We start from the raw sequence: 13,750 nt of genomic DNA, 5'->3' as shown, positions 1-13,750 counted from the left end.
GACGCTTAAGTTTGGTACTCTTTTAATCACTATCATTTTTATTTATTTTTTTTGTATATGCCAAAAGTTTGGTTTCACACTTCACTTATTGACTTTCTGGTTTAAAGTTAAAATAGGTTAATCTCTTTATTTTTACGTTGGTTGATATTATAATGTTTTAATTTTATATTTACAGTTGGTAAGTTAGAGCTGACACTTCTTCTGTCCGTTAATTTATCAGAAAATACAGTTACGATGGAAGCCAACTCTAATGATACATTCACTTTACCCAGCTTATTGAAGACAGCTTACAACGCGTGTAACATTACCCAGCGGCGAAAGTACAACGCGCGGAGAATTAGAAATGCGCGGAAAAGGCACAACACGTTGCAGCTTAAGCATGTCGAGCTAAGAAGGTGTTGCAAGTCGATTTTCGCAATTTTAAGGATAAATTCTGATATTGGTTTCAACCTTCGCGGCAGCAGGCGTCTTATGTTTCTCAAAGTGAAGCACGCCTTTCATTTATCCGATATTGAGCAAGAAATTGAACGCATATGTGAGATGGCAGCATTAAACGGACACATAAATTGTTTGAAGTTGGCTCGTGCGATTGGAACCCCCTGGGGCACTACGAGCTTCAGGTATGATTCTGCATGCGACTCGGCAGCAGGCGTGGGCAGCATGGATTGTTTACAATACGCATACGAAAATGGAAGCCGGTTTAGCACGAGGACGTGTTCGAGAGCGGCGGGCGACGGTCATTTGGACTGTCTCAAGTTTCTTCATGAAAACGGGTGTGCGTGGAATAGTGAAACGTGTATTGTAGCCGCGGCAAATGGACATTTGGAGTGTCTTCGATACGCCAAAATAAATGGATGCGAGTGGAATGAGATTGTGTGTATGCTAGCTGCGTTGAATGGACAACTGCACTGTCTTAAATATGCACACAATAATGGATGTCCCTGGGACACAAGCACTTGTTATCATGCTGCAATAAATGGGAACATCGATTGTTTGAAATACGCCCGAGAAAACGGATGTGATTGGGACGAAGAAACGTGTTATCAGGCTGCGAAAAACGGGAAAATTGACTGTCTTAAGTATGCCCACGAAAATAATTGCCCGTGGGACAACAGAACGTGTTCTGCGGCTGCGTTAGGTGGTCACTTTCAGTGTCTACAGTATGCATATCATAACGGATGTCCGTGGGACGTACAACAGTTTCTTTATTCTTCAGAAAATAAACAACCGGACTGTTATAATTATGCAATTGAAAAATTAAATGAATATTTAAAAAAATAATGTTATGTCATACCCGCGTGTGTTGTCGACTCTGTGTTACTATAACGTACAATAAGGCAAACTTAAGTTTTTAGCATTAATAGGTATAAGATCAAATTTAACTGTAATGCCAATGTTGAAAGTAAAACTATTAGTTGATAAGTTATTATTTATTATGATCAAACGAATTGTAACATTTTTTGGTTAACTATACTGTTATTTGCATATTAAAAATTACATTTGTAAAATTTTAAAACTGCGAGGTTGTATAGCCATCATGTCTTATAAATAAAATCGTTATTTCGAAATTTTAATCATAATTATTTGTTTGTTATTTATGAATAATATGTTTTCAAGTATATAATCATATGTATAAATAAATAATTTGATTAGTGTCTTGCACTAAATTATTATTCTTATTAATTATATATGCCTTTAAATTTAAAAATGAATATTAGTATAACAAGATATCTTATAGGTACAAAAAAAAAAAAAAAATAATAAATATAATGGTTAGTTTTATCTATGTATAGAAACTACCATCAATTTAAGCATCAATTTTAGAAACTGGTAGATACGTACTTCAATAATTACTATTATTGTACAAATTCACACATTTAATTTTTTCTGGTTTTTTTTTTTTTTTTTTTTAATTTTTGTATTTCTTATAATACATTATAACTAGAAAAAGGACGCTCTGAGAAAATTTTTGTTCAAAAACGGCGTCGTGATCTAAACAAGTTTGGGAATCGTTGTTGTAACTTTTTAACTATTACAAGCTCTATTTAAAGAAGGTAAGTTGGTAAGTACCTATGAATCTCATGCAGGTAAATTATTTTTTTTTTTTTTGTTTAAATAATGCATCTATTTTAATACTTGAAATAAATAAATAATTAAAAATAAAATCACATAACAGAAAATTATTAGTTATTATTATATAATAAAATATAGTTTCAATTAAAAAAATATTTGTCATACATGTAAATAATTGTTTATAAAAATTATTGCATATTAAGAAATTTTTAATTTATTTTTTTATAAATATAGATAAAAATTATTTTTTGAATAGAAATGCGAGAGAAATTCAGAGTTGAAAAATATTAATTTAAAAAGTTATAAAAGTTTTATATAAAATTAAGAAACATAGAAATATTTATATTTAATTAATAAAATAGTCCAGAGATGACTAAAAATATTTAAAGCAAAAAATATATTATAACACAGAGTTGTTAATTTAAAATAAAATTATAATATAGTTCAGAGTTGAAAAATATTAATTTAAAAGATTTATAAAATATAGAAATATTTATATTTAATTAATAAAATAGTTCAAAGATGACTAAAAACACATTTAAAAGAAAAATTTTGACAACAGAAGTAGATTTATAAAATAATTAAAACGCTTAGATTTTAATATTCAAAAAAATTATTTAGTCCAGTGTTGACCAATATTAATTTGACAATTATTAAACATTTATAAAAATTAAAAATAACATAGAAATTCTCATATTTAATAAATATGAATAAAATAATTTAGAGACGACCAACAATAATACAATTACCGATTTAAAAGCCATTATTTGAAAATTTTAAATTATAGGGTTTATGATTACTGGTGAACAAGCACAATCTCCATCTGATAATAAAAACTTTTATATTTAAAGAACAATTAAATAATATAACTAATCAATTAGATGAAAATATGAAATTAATGAATAATAATATTGTAAAGAATCAAGACTTTCTAAAAAAATTAAATAATGAAATTCAAAATAAAAATAAAAAAAATGATTAAATAAGAAAACAAAAAAAAAAAATAAAAATAAAAATTTCACTGATAAAAAATTTTTAACAACAAGCCCCTAATTATTCACAAGGAATAATTCAGCGTTTACTAAAAAACCTCTTGATAAACAATTTAAACAATTTTTTAATATATCACAAAATTATAATAAAAAAAAAAAATGTGTGTGACATTTGTCAATATACATTACAACACCGAAGATTGCCATTTTAAAGACAATCCATTATAATATTAATAAGGTAACAAAAATTTCAAATAAATATATGTTGTAAGACCCACTCTTGTATCATATTCATATAATTATAAAGTAAATAAAGTAATTAATATGAAATTAACGAGATCAAATAATGAATCATTGACATTAATAGGGTCTACAGAAATGAATACAGAGATTAATTCTTACAGCTTCAAAACAATTACCCATATAATACAAGATTTATCTTGTGCATTCATAATTGGAAACAATTTGTTAGCAAATAACTGGGCTATTATAAACTTTAAAGGAAAAACTATTTATTTAAAAAAATAATTTCGTAATCAAAGCCTACACTAATATTAGTGATTCCAAAATTAATTTTATTAAAGAAAAACTATTAAATATATTTGAATTAAGCAATCACTACTCTATAGCTCACTGCATATCAGCAGACCTATTTATGAATAAAGAATTAGCTCTTAGTATAAAAAAAATATATATATACCAATAAAGATTAATAAAAAACTTATATATCATTTAATTACTAAAGAAAAATATTATCAAGAGCCTAATATAAAAGATATAGAATTAGCATTAACCAACTTAAAAAAAAATGCATGATAGAAAATAATAATTTTAATTTATCAATCACAAACATAGTTTCAGGTTTGGATAAATGTAACTGGATCACAATAAAACGACTCATCAATTCAGAATTCCAAAATACTAACATTAAATTAGGTAATAATTTATTATAATATTGATATATAATTCGAAAAAAAAAACATTTTAGCAAAAATAATTAAAATGAACCAATAAAGAAATAAACTCTTACTATTTTAAATATTAAAAAAAAAAAAATATATATATTATTAAACTATGTATGTATGCTAACAAAAAATTGACAATTTTTAAATTTTACCAGATAAGAAAAAAGATAAGATAAAAAAAAATAATAATGCAAAAATGTATTAAATATATATATATATTTATAAAAATAAGTAAACGAATACTTCAAAGAACCATTGGATTATCCTGATCATATTCATGTCATCCACATTCACAAATACTACGTTCATAACACATCACTGCATTGGATAAAAAACTCAAGATTATATATTTCATTAGTTTACAAAAAAATAATTGGCATTTGATGATCATATTACCCCAATCAAGCAAATACTCAAATAAATAAAAAAAAAAAATATATCAACAAAAAAAAAAAAATAAATAATAAAGAACAACACAAATTAAATACCAGATGAAAATATGTTCACTATTTGATAATTTTGAATTTTTTATGATGAAGTGTTACATTTAAAACTAGTATATTCATATTATTATATACTATAATATAGTAAGTTTTGTAGCCAATGTATTTTAAGGTAAAAAAATAAAAAATATAAATAAATAAATAATAAAATTGTATTTAAAACAATACATATATGCACATCAACAATAAGAACTACTCACACATTCTTCAAACTTTCTGACAGAAATGATAACTGTCAAGGATCTTAAAACTCCTCAGATAAAAAAATGACTATAAAAGAAAATAATAAAAAAAAGATCTTTACAGAAATATTGATATATATATTCACAGAAAAGGTAATAACATTTATAATTCTTAGAGATAGTTCAACTCTCAGAATTATAAGGTACAAATACCCATAAAAAAAAGAAATTATATAAGCTACTAATCCAATCTTACAAAGTTGAGATAAAAATGACTCCAGTCAACAACAAATGAAGTTTGGTTCAAACCACAAAAAAAAAATATCACGAATAACTTACAAAATTGCCAAATACACTGAACTTTATTAACTCAAATAATAATAAAAAAAAACATCTTTGCTAATCAAATAAATAAATCTATTTATATAACTAAAAAAAAAAAATAAATAACAACTTAATCATTTATATTTACATCATTAAAAAAAAATTAATACTTATTATATAACAACTATTTAACTACATATTATTCAATTTATATACTTATTATGTACTTATTAACCATATTATTCAATTTATATACTTATTATATACTTATTAACCATATTATTCAATTTATATACTTATTAACCATATTATTCAATTTATATACTTATTAACCATATTATTCAATTTATATACTTATATATTAACCATATTACTCAATTTATATACTTATTTATTATATTAATCAATTTATATACTTATTAACTACACAAATCATTCACTATTGAAGATTTTGATTTCATATTTTTTTTTTCACTGACAAAATTAAACATGTACTAATTATAATATATTATGAGGACATAATACCAAAAAAACTAGGTTGGATGTAATGATATTCACATTATTACGCCACAAGGCCTTATAATTAAGTATCATATTATTCATCATCCATCTTAATGCTTAAGTAAATATTCATATCATAAACAAATTGCAATAATATATTAAAATTATCATCAAACAATTACCTAATTTGTTAAATACTTTATATCATTAAAAAAACATGTTTATATGATACAAATGTAATTATTCTAAATAAACAACAAAAAATTAAAATAGAACAACAGTCAACAAGTAAAATATTAAGTCTATAAGTAGAACCCCCATTCTGACATTAAAGTCAGTCAAGTCTCCATCAAGGATTCTGTCTCCACCGAATAGTCTACATCCAGTTACCGCCCTTATTCTCAAAAGCAAGAGAGTATTAATTTAACAGTCTAAATTGATCTTTCACTCGTTGTTAAGTTTAAATTAAGTTTAAATCAAAGTTATAAATCTTATTCGAATTATTGTTCTTATTTTATCCAAATAATGCATGTTAAATTTAAATCAATATTATTGACATCCGGTTATCAACACCTATCAGGTAAGAAAATATATCTATATACTTGAATACATTAAAGACAGAAAGAATATCATCATTACAAATAAAAATAACACACGTAGACTCCAGTGTTGTAGGGAAAGTAAAGATAATCTATATTTATGAACAAGGCTGTGAATTTATAGGATAGTGCATTTTTTTTTTGGTGATTGTAAAACATAGCTTTGCAAGTACATAATTTGAATTATGTAATTACGAATCCACCTATGAAACTTTTATTTTGCATATTTCTGCATTTTTTGACGTTTTTAATTTTTTTAGGTCATTTTTTCACATTTTTTGGTCATATTTTGCTTTTTTTAGTTCTTTCTCTAGTATTTTTAACCAAATTCTGTCAATTAACTTGTTTGAAAACTTATTTATTTTACACAGGCTGTATATATTATGTCAAATTTTTTAACTTATTTATTAAATAAACCCTTTTTTGTACTAATATTTAATATCTTATACCTAATATTAATATAAATATAAAAATTAAATTAAAAACCATTTTAAATGAATTTTATACTATAATTTTTGGCATTTTATATTCCTTTTTTGCATTTTAAGTGCATATTTTGCATTTTAAGTGCATATTTTATTGCATTTTTAATGCATTTTTTAAGGTTTTATAGTGCATTAAATTCACAGCCCTATTTATGAATCTGTATTCACGATCCCGAATTAAATCGTAATAATATATAGGCTCTAACGAATGATAAACGAGGAAGCAAAAGAACATGCACATTCTTGGCTCCATCGTTTATGTTTTAAAGGAGCCTAACTATAATATCTAAAAAAGCTAATATATTATTATAAGATAAAGTTTCATCAATAGCTCTGGCCAAGTTTATTTTTGATTCATTACAACATCATACATTTTTTTCACATAAACCGTACTAAATTAAACTAAATTTTGAGTTCATCATATTTATTTATATAAATTTAACAACAGATAACATCAATAGGTACATTAATAAACTATAGTAAACCTCTACTATATTTAAATTACAAAAAAAAGTCAAGTAGTTCTATTGTAATAATAATTAAGTCAACACGAAAATTATAGACTACTTAACTCTACATGGGTCACATAGATTACTATTGTAATCCACTTAAATCTAAATAAATTGTAAATATTATAGGAATCGTTTAGAATTCTTTTAGCGTTTACGCTGTTTTTAGGTTACATTTATTTTCAATAACATATTATACCACACTCCACGATGTACATATTCGATGTGCATCAAGCGGCCGTATAATTATTGAACAATGAAACAAACACATAAATCTTAACATACAGCATTTTGGAGCACAATCGATTTGGCACGAAATTTATTTTTATTACACTGTTTGTTAAAACGCCGCTAACGACAGTGCGACGACGATTTGAACAGACCCGTATAATATTTTGTTCAAAACAACCAATATGTTATTATAAAATGCGTCAATCTAATTTGATTAAAATCAAAATTATTAATAACATATAAAAGTATAATGAATAAGTCGAACTAGTGCATTGAAGTAAAGTATAAATGATAACAAAATCAAAATTATTTTTTTTAAATATATTTATCTTAATACGTACGTTAACAAAGTAGTTGGTTATTTTACAAAATCAATTGTGCACCATTCTATGTTAACTTCACGATCCGTCACTGATCTACACGACTACCGGTGTCATAATTTCGTATGTTAAGTATGCGACCGATGAAGAGTTAATTTTCACGTAGTTAAAATTATAATACATTTTATTTTAAAGTCATACCTAGGATTTTTAATAGGAAAAATTAGTTCATAACATAATAATTTCTTGGAGATATGTGAAAGTACCTCTATATTGTTCACAAGACGATGTTTGGTCAGAAACGACTTGACCTTTGACCTATGTACCAAAATACAAATATAAAATTTACTGAACAGTTTATTAACTTATATTAAATTTAGTAGTTATTGTATACCTACTTTTAAAGTTTGTACTCGACATCAACCGTAGTACCCGTCGTCTGCATTGGTATGTCATTTAAAACCTATAAATTAACTATTTAGTATAATATAACCGTATATATTGTGTTGTTGGAGCTATTTTAATTTTTGACACGGATAGTAAAAACTACATTCCGATGCCCCACAATCACAGTTTTATAATTCATTATTATAAAAATATTGTATAATTAATTTTATATCAAATAAAGTAATAACTAATAATAGTATAGGAAGAATCACCATTCAACAGTTTATGTGGTTGTTAATTGTTATACATATAAGTTAACAATGGTACCTTTTCTTTTATGAAAATAAGTATATAACAAACATCGTTAAAATTTATTATTGGATTTGGACCTTTAGATATTTTAAAGTGGATACTACAGAGTAGGTTATCGAATAATATGTGTCGTGCCTAACATATAGGTATCCAAATTTTTCTAGGAGAGAGGAATTAATTTAAAAAATAAATGAAGATTTTTTTTATACATTTTTTTATAGCACATTATTATTTTTTGTCATTATTACAATTAGGTAACAAATTTAAAATTCTAGGGAGGCAAGTGCTCCGTTCCACCCCCCTCCCCCCTTCACCGCTGGGGATGATTATGGTGCCCAATAAAACTATTAAGTTAAATATTTTGAACTAATAATAATTACATTAAACGATCAGACTATTATAAATTTATATATTTTATTATAAATCACCAACAAGAGATGAGCTACTTTTCTGGAAATTAACTTTTGAGAGAAACCCTACACTATAACTGCACCATAAGTGCGAGTAGACTTTGTTCGTAGAGTAAATGGCTGATAAAATGATCTCCCCGAAAATATAATTAATGCTCATGGTATTGCCTTAAAAGTTAAAATATTTATGATGACTGCTATTTATTATCTAGAAAATAACAGATTTTTTTAAATTTTTATTTCCAAGATGAAAATTAAAAACATATTTTTATAAAGATGTATTTTTTGAAAGCGACAATATAAATAATATAATATTAGGTCATAAGTGTAAATCGTATCTATAAAATACGTTGATATTTTTTCTTTCTCAAAAGCGTTTTTTTACGGAACTTTGTTCATATTATTTTCTCTAAAAAAGCATCTGCTCCAAAGTCTTCAAGCGCATGGCTGCATACTTCATACGTATGCAATTGTACTGCACATTTATGCCAGAAGCGTATTTACGAATTTGGCACCCTTTTTTCCCTAAAAAACTCTTTGTGGGGGGGGGGGGGCTAATCAATTTTTACACATCGGTGGTTTACCTAAAAAAAAAGGTTATTAGATAAAAAAGCATAGCCCAATAATATTTTATTTTTTCTTCAAAATATTTTTCTAGCGCAGCGTCCCCTTTTAAAGACTTAAAATTTGGCACTCGGAGGGATTGTCTCCCTTTCGTCTCCAATTAAATACGCCCTTGATCTATGCACAAACGTCAATTGAAGCTGCAAGTTCTAATAAAGGGATAATAAAATGTACTTGATTTCAACTATTGAGAGACATATCAAAATAAATTGATGTTTCGCAATTCAAAATGTGTCAAATCTGGAACGAATGCGTGGAAAATGTTGGGTGGTTGAAAAAAATGATATAATCTTAGTAAAAACTTTATATTAATATTTAATGATAAGTACAATATTGGTATTTCACAGTGATATACGATGACAAGAATGACGAGATGGATGTATACACTTAGAATCTAAATAAATTACCTATACATAGAAATAAAATTTAAAATTATTGTTGAGTATAAGTAGATTTTACATCGAATTCAAATGTGTTTAAAGAATTCATATCACATTATTAGGTCGACCGTAGGTAGAAAATACGTCTACATTTTTATATTGTCCTCTTAAAATAAATAATATAAAAATAATGTACAGAGCCAGCGAAACCGACCGCCTTTGATTTCTCTCAGAAAAATTATTGTAATGTGTATTATTCAATTTTATAAATAAAAAAAATATATATAATACAATACGACTCACAGAGTCTGTTATATCTACACGAATATAGATATCAGTTGATTTGAGAAATTTATCGATAACGAGATGACAAGTGATGGGCTTTAAAAAGAATATAATAAAAACTAAAATGTTTACAGGCACTGTTGTCGGTGAGCGTGCACTTATCCTGAGAATTTCCATAAACCATGATTCCAAAAGATCTACCTTGTCAATTCAAACGTATACAGTACCCAGTAAAATTTTTTTTTGCGATGACAGTCAATAATAAAGCACAAGGACAATCTTTTAAGTGCGTCGTCATAGATTTACGCAATAATTCTTTCGCTCACGGACAACTATAATATATCGCTTTATCAAAAGTTGGTGAAAACATGCACAGATTATTCTATTATCTACCAATAAGAAAACCATCAATATAGTATACCAAGTCACCCAGAAGTATTATCATAGCTTTTGTAAAAAAAAATTCGTAATAAAATAATTTATTATTATTTTCCAAGTATCTACTAATTTCATGGGTGGAGAAAAAAATTATAAAAAGAATATTTAAAAAAATGGAATAAAAAACATGAATAAATTAAAAAACCAAAAGACAAGAAATACAAAGAAAAATATTTTTTAATTAAAAAATCAATTGAATTAAATAGATATGGTACAATGTCTTTCGAAACCGTTCATGGGCGAGTCAGGTAATTCAGCAAGTATAATATATTATATAGTATGCAACGGCATGACGTATTTTATCATTTAAACTTCTAGGAATATATATTATAAATGTTGGTGTACGCGCTATAATCGAGATTATTTTTATCGATAAATTTCTTGGAACAACTGATAACTTCACGCAGACAACACATAATTGACGGACAAAAATGTTAGAACATAAAAAAAAAAATCCGATCAAAATTAAACCGATAGTAGTTATCGAGATTACTTAAAAAATAATTTATTTTTTTTAAATATTGATAAATATAATACACGTATAAAATAAAAGGTATGAAATATAATATCAAGTAATTTGAGTAATGAATAATGATCAATAGGTATCTATTTATATTATTATATTTTAATAATATAAACAATTATTTCCGATATTTATAAATAAATAATTATATCATTATTTGTGAATTTCTTACATTTATATTGGACAATAATTGATTATAATTGTTTACCTAACTATGTATATAAAATGGTATTTACAGTTTTGGGTTTACATACATACATTTTTATTTTCTATTTAGGGTATCCGATGTCCATGGTTTTCAAAAAATGTTTATACGAACGCCCTACTTTTTTTTCATGCCTTAAATAAATAGCATACCCGTGTTACCACACTTTATAGCCATATTAAGTATTAATAATAGATTAACTCTAAATGAACTGGGACGCAATAGAGCTATATCAAAAATATGACCTAAAGACGCACGCGGGTGGTACCTTATTCGGACGCACTCAAAAAATTAAAAAAAAAAACATCATTTTAAGACGCTCTCGGGAAGTACAATTTCTTAAAAAATAACCAGGGTAAATATTCGTATAACCTACCGCTGTGAAACATAGTTATATCGTGTTGGTCATCCATATTACAATAATATCATATACTTACAATCTACAGTCTACATTATTATTTATTATATATAAGTCCCTTTTGTCACGTTTGAAATATAAGTTTACTTAGAGATTATTATTTAGTCCGTACAGCATTCAAACGTAGGTATGTATCTACCTACAAGTATATAATGGGTATTTATTTATTTTTTTTTTTTTTTTGTATAGATACGGTAGGCCTACACTTTCTAAAGATGTTAGTAGGTACAATAATGTTTTGAATTCTTATTTTATTTTATTTTACTTAACTTTTGATGCGTTAAGTAAAATGAAAACACACACACATACGTTTTAAATGTATCAACCCCCGCAGAGCCGGATGCCCGAATGGTTAGGTTTGGTCCTTAATGCTCACTCGAGTACACATAATGCGAACTGTACATATATATCACATAATAATATACAATAAGACGTGATGTTTCTATTCATCAACACAATGCGGTTGGCGACACAGTTACCTATATTGGAACCCCTAAATTCTTTAGCCAAATGGTTTCTATTATCGTTTGGCCTTTTGATCGTCTGAATTATCGATAACCTGCAGTTTAAAACTCCATAATGTACATGTGGATTTTGTAAATCAAATAATATAGTGATTCTTTTAACCTTGAGCCTTAAACGCTAATGTGCTCTGTAGCAGGAGTTTCCAAAGTGCAAACTACGGTTCACAATTCACATCTGGCTCGCAAACAATAAAATTCTTATCCTACATTTTAGAGGACAATGATAAATTTATTTAAAAATATGCGCATGTGTACTACTCATCAGTCATCACGTATGATGTGTCGTGTGTTGCTTGTGCCAGGTATTCTCAACTTTTTCATTATATCATGAACATTTCACAATTGAAAATTACATGGACTTGTATAGTTTTGGCCAACTAAATGCTTTTGATTTTTTATACGGCCTAGGAATTGAAAACTTTGAAGACCCTTGTTCTATGTGTTTCCAGGTTTTTAGACGATAAGGACTGTACAATCTCATCAAAAAGTTCATATTTTTCATTCGTGTGCAGTACTTATGAATAATTTTTTCTCGGATCTCATATTTCCAAGTCTCATATCACTCATTTCAGTCACATCATTATTAATGGTTATATAGTTTATATACACAGTATGACTGTACGAGTATTGAGATACTGTCTATTGTATACGTATATTATACACTAAACGGCATACATGTATATAAAACTTGACGCAGTAAAAAATATCATATTATGTTTCCTTTCAAGTTTATGTACTAAAAATCATAGTAATATCACAGAACATGTTTTAATAATGTATTTATAACTATATAAAAACCGAGTTAATTTAAATGTAAATTTCTTTGGCATCTTTTCATCTAAAATAGTATCATAAAATATCTCTATATAAAAATAACAATGTACAATCTGTTCTAAAAGTATGAAAACGGTATCTTTTTCCTTGGTTAATGAACATTTTTGAATTCCAATATTTAAATATTAGTAGGTAAAAAAAATTGACCAAAAAACGTAGATATATTTAAGGATATGTTTCAAAATCCAATCGTTACTATTTTACTTCCTAGAGGTTTTTAAACGACAATTACATTTTTTTTTTTACATATTTTATAGAAATTGAAAAATAAAATAAAATAACTTTAGGTAGTAGTTCAAATTTTAATTTATTTTAAAAATTTTTTGAAATAGGTATACTTAATTCTTACCAAACAATAGTAGTCGAATAAAAATAATAAACTAAAGGTAATATTAAATATTTTTAACTTAGATAAAAATACTTTTGAAATACAATTATTTCAATTTTAATTTTAAAAGAAAAAAATAAATATAAATAAAAATTATTTTTGTACCATGTTTACAAAAACGCATTCATAAAAATACTATCAGAATTCAGAATATGTTAGGTATCAAATGACAAATAATCAAAGGTTAAATTGTTCAATAAGCACGTTTTGGCGGTGGTACAAAGAGCAAATAGTTTACAAAAAATCATTTTGGCTGTAATTTAATGTCAATATTGTTTAAAATATAGGTAGGTACTTAAATATTTGCTCCATAACTAACCGACTTTTTTAATGAATTA

General features: G+C 26.0%; 1 protein-coding gene across 1 annotated transcript; it reads left to right on the top strand.

Annotated features, from left to right (window-relative positions):
• The first annotated feature begins 234 nt into the window (after nt 1-234).
• LOC112601009 lies at nt 235-1,281 on the top strand. The gene has a single exon (XM_025348403.1). It carries the CDS (start codon nt 235-237, stop codon nt 1,279-1,281), a length of 1,047 nt encoding a protein of 348 aa, XP_025204188.1.
• The last annotated feature ends 12,469 nt before the right edge of the window (nt 1,282-13,750 follow it).

Source organism: Melanaphis sacchari, unplaced genomic scaffold, assembly GCF_002803265.2.
Source record: "Melanaphis sacchari strain LSU unplaced genomic scaffold, SCAv2.0 Contig746_pilon_pilon, whole genome shotgun sequence".
Taxonomy (NCBI): domain Eukaryota; kingdom Metazoa; phylum Arthropoda; class Insecta; order Hemiptera; family Aphididae; genus Melanaphis; species Melanaphis sacchari.
The sequence above is the reverse complement of the archived record's forward strand: the minus strand, read 5'-3'. Positions and strand labels throughout refer to the sequence as shown.